Source organism: Apiospora phragmitis (assembly GCF_038363925.1).
Source record: "Apiospora phragmitis strain CBS 135458 chromosome Unknown utg000010l:1.0-9815664.0:1.0-9183399.0, whole genome shotgun sequence".
NCBI classification, from domain to species: domain Eukaryota; kingdom Fungi; phylum Ascomycota; class Sordariomycetes; order Amphisphaeriales; family Apiosporaceae; genus Apiospora; species Apiospora phragmitis.
Window position 1 is genome coordinate 2081560 of NW_027117409.1, and position 4703 is coordinate 2086262.

The window sequence follows — 4703 nt, forward strand, 5'->3', positions numbered from 1 at the left end:
CATTCTACGTCAAAAGTCGTAGTAGTTTTGTGTTGTATTGGAGTTAGTCAAGTGAAAATGGCGGACACGAAAATCAGGTTTGAGACGAGAACACCTCAACGGTAAGAGCTGCTACGCAATTGTAGGGTAGACCTGTTATCATCCCCCGTGAAAGAAAGCTCGTCTTTGTAAGGGGCCGTTTACCGCGTAGTGCTGCCGACACAGCTACTTCGTAAGAGGTAAACCTCTGCCTTCGACTGCACAAGCAAAGAAGATGGGGAAGCGTTCGCACAGGTTACGGCCATGATACGTAGTAGTGTTATCAACAGAGATCTGCCGTAACGGCCCGTCGAGACGAGGCTTTGCCCCGACAGACCAAAGTCCAGTCGACAGCTTGGCTCCGACATTTTGAGATGATTAAGGAGAGAACACACGGCCGGAGTCTCTTAAAAGTCTTTAACGCATCTTGTCATACAAGTCCTGGCCAGGTTAGTAGTATAGCTAGGTACTTACCTACTGCATACCTGATATAGCCAGCGGGTTCATCGACCGTAGACCATGCTTCATTCATCATGCTCAAAGAGAATGTCAGTAATTGTTTCGAAATTTTTGCGAGGCCGGGCCCGCGGCGAGCGTGTTTGCTGCGGGGCCGCCAGAATGTTTTGCGATGGATGAGCTGCTCGCGATGGTGGCAGCGCCCACCGAAGGGGCCATCGTCGCATGGACATGGTCGTGTTTCACAGGCTGGGTTAAGCAGGCCAAACGCTCGGTTTTTTGACAGACTACAGACACGAATGAGCATGATGTCACCCCAGATGGCGGGCTGACCTGTTTCAGCCGCAGAGCTGAGAAGAGCAAGCAGATGGGATGGGAGATGGGCACAGACGAAGCTGACGGTCTAGACTACATACGACGTCCAACCCGATTGATGATCGTGTCCCGTAGTGGCAGGGCTTCAATGTATGTAAGTCAGCCGCAGCATCGCATGTACTTCTACAAAGGGAGAGAAGACATGCTGAAGGGGGAAGGTGGAGTCGCGATGGGCAAATCAGCATCAGCGGGCTCGGGTCTGGACGAAACCGAACTTGGCTTCAAGACCCTGCGCCCCTCCAAGCTCCAACCCTTTGTTGAGCACATTTGAGCAAAACAAAGCCCACAATAACGTTCCACGATGGCCGATATCCAGGACTGTGGTAGCCGGGAATGGACGGCGGCAACGGAAAGACACAGTAGTAGTAGCAACGTGAGTAAGCTGTTGGAGGAAGGAAAAGAAGGTTCTTTAGTATGGATTGTAGCGGTCTTAAAATCGTTATGGGCATAATTCGATAATACTGATTTAATACGCTAAGGCTCGATAGCTCGCATTATTATATTATATTATTTTTTTTATTAGCGATTATAACGTTCGATTAATTAAATTAATAAAAGAGTAATATAAGTATTTAAAGTATTAAACTTTAAAAGTTTTAATTTCTAAGGTAAAATTATATTATTTTATAATATAAATATATATAATAATTTTTAATTTAATTTAATTAATTTTTATAAAGTTAAAAATTTAATATAAAAGCATATTATAAAAAATATATTTAAATATAAACGTATTTATTAAAATAAAAACGAATTTATTAGTTTTATTAAAGCTTAATTTATTATATATAATGTTATAAATTAAAGTATTATTATTAAACGCTTATTTAAAAAGTATATTATTTATAATCGTATAAAATAATTAAAGAGTTAAAAGAGTTTATTTATTATTAAGTTATTATTTTAATAATTAATAAAGAATAAATAAAATATTAAATTTAAAAGTTTAAAGTAGGTTTATTTTAAATAAAAGACCGGTTTAAATACGAAATTAATAAAATTTACTTATTATTATTTCTATTTTTATTTTTAAAAAATATAGTTAAATTTAATATATATAAAATAGTAAGTTTTAAAAACTTAGGATTAAAATTAATAAGCGTATAATTTATTAAAATTATTTTAATTTATATATTTATATAATATATCTTTACTATTTTTTAATATTTACTATTATTATTTTATATTAATTTATTAATAAATAATATAGTTAATATAATAAACGTTATTTAAGTTTTAAAAGAAACTTAATAAAATATACTTAAGTTTATATTAATAATATAATAGAGTACTTAAATATATAATAAATAATTATATTTAATTCGTAATATAATAATAAAAGTAATTAAATAAAAGAATTTATATAATAAAGTTATTAAAGCTTTTTATTTTATTAATAGATTAAATTATTCATTAAATTAAAAATTATTTATATAAAATATATATAAAACGTTTATCGTTATATATATTAAATGAGCTTTCGTACGTACGTATAAGTAGGGGTTCAAGGGGTGCTTACTATATTGCTATATTCTATTATTCATGTCTATCTACAGTGCTAGCTGCAAGGGGCATCGTATGCCCCTCTTAATGAAACAGAAAAAGGGTTCGTGCGCGCAGGCACGTGGCACCCTTTTTAAAGTAATATAGAAAACCTTAGTTCCTGCTGTTTTAATAATATATTTAATCTCTCTTTTATTAATTCGAAGATCTCGCGAATCTTACGAAATCTCGTTAAGCCGGATCTTTAGATCTCGTTAAGATCTCGAGATTCGTTACATAACTTCTCTTTATTTTAATTAATATTTATATACTACTTATTTTTATATTATTTTATTATTTTTATATTATTTTAAAGTGTTTATATTAAACGTTAATTATTATTATAAATAAAGTAATTATTATAAATAAAACTATAAGTATTAATAAATAAAGTTAAGTTACGTTTAATACTTTATAAGCGCTTTAAGTTATTATAATCTCGTTTTAAAAGTAAGTATTAGCCGTATTATTAAGTTAATATAATTAAATTTTAAAGTCTCTTAAGTTTTAATAATTAATATATAATTATAATAATAATTTATAATAAATTTTAAAAATCGTTTAAATTTCTTAACTTTATAATAAATTTAATAAAAGTATTTATATTAATTAATAGCTTTTTATTATTATTAATATAGTTTAGTATTATTTCGCTCGAATTATTATTTCGTTTATTTTTATTAATTTTTAATACTTTTATATAAATATATATAATAATAACGGTTTAAATTAATTAAAACTATTTTTCATTTAATTCGTTACTTAATTTTATATCTTTTTTATATATTCGCGTATTATAACGGCTGCCGCTCGTTACGCGCCTTTTTAATAAATTATTACTTTTATTCTTATCGGTCGTTAAACGCTTTTATTTTATTTTATTAACTTATAGCGCTTAAAATTCTTTAATAATAGAAGCTTTTTTAAGCTAGATTTACGATTTTTTTAACTTTTTAATGCTTTTAAAAAACTAAATTAACCTTTTTAAAAATATATATTCGATTTTTTATAAAAATTATGTTATATATAATTATATATATACTTTTTATTATTTAATTTATAATATTTAAAATTAATATTAAAACCCTTTTTTAATAAATAAATATTTTATTTTTAATAAAAATAAAATATTTAATCGGTTATTATAAATTAAATAATATTTAAAAGTTATAAGTATTAATTATTTTTAAACGTGACGAATTAAATATAAGCGTTTAAAAACGTTATATTAATTTATAAGGCTAGTATATTCCGCCGTTTTTAATTATTTAAATTTAATATTACTTTATAAACTAATTTTATAAATACGACTTATTAAGCGGTTAAATAATTAAACCGACTTTTAATAATTAAATTAATAATAAAATAAGTTTATATTAAATTTAATATTATAATAAATATATTAAAGCGCGGATTAAAAGCTTTTATCGCTTTTTAACTTTAAACGGTTATAAAAGCTATATTTCGGCCGAATTCGAAAAATATTATTATACTTAATATACCTTTTTACTTATTTTAACCGTTAAATATAATACTTTATTCGCTATTAAAACGTGCTTATTTTATAAATCGAGTTATTTATTAAAGTATTAATAAATTATATTACGAAATTAAAGTCTTTAATTATTTTTAAAGCCGCGTATTTTATTATTTTTATAAAATAATATTAAATTTAAATTTAACGTATTTAATTTAATACTTTATTATTTAAATAAAATAATTAATAAATTTATTATACGTTTTTAAACGTTTATACTTAACTCGTTACGTTTAAAAACAATTAGTATTTATAACTTTTAAACGTTATTTAATTTTTAATAAATAATTAAATATTTAATTTTTATTAAAAATAAAGCAGTTATTTATTAAAAAAGCTTTTAAATATTAATTTTAAATATTATAAACTAAATAAAGAAAAAAATATATATAATTATATATAAAATAACCTTTATAAAAGATTAGCTACGTATTTTAAAAGAGGTTAATTTAATTTTTTTTAAAGTATTAAAAAGCTAAGAAGTCGCGCGTCTAGCTTAGAAAATCCCTTATTATTAAAGAATCTTAAGCGTTATAAGATAATAAAGTAAAAGGGAAGCGTTTAATAACCGATAAAAATAAAATTAATAGTTTATTAAAAAGGCTCGCGACGAGCGATAAGCGTTATAATATTTATGGCGAAATAAATTATTATATATAAATATAAAAAAAGATATAAAATAAAATAATAAATTAAATAAAAAGTTATTTTAATTAATTTAATAATAAGCTATATATTTTTAATATATTTTATAAAAGCCGCTTAAATTTACATG

At 25.7% G+C, this 4703-nt stretch overlaps 1 protein-coding gene across 1 annotated transcript; it reads left to right on the forward strand.

Annotated features, from left to right (window-relative positions):
- Positions 1-551: 551 nt before the first annotated feature.
- Positions 552-1120, forward strand: PG994_010417 (uncharacterized protein; the record flags this gene model as incomplete). The annotated part of the gene is made up of 2 exons (XM_066861826.1): positions 552-566; positions 761-1120. 2 exons carry the CDS (start codon positions 552-554, stop codon positions 1118-1120), a joined length of 375 nt encoding a protein of 124 aa, XP_066710936.1.
- Between the last annotated feature and the right edge of the window lie 3583 nt (positions 1121-4703).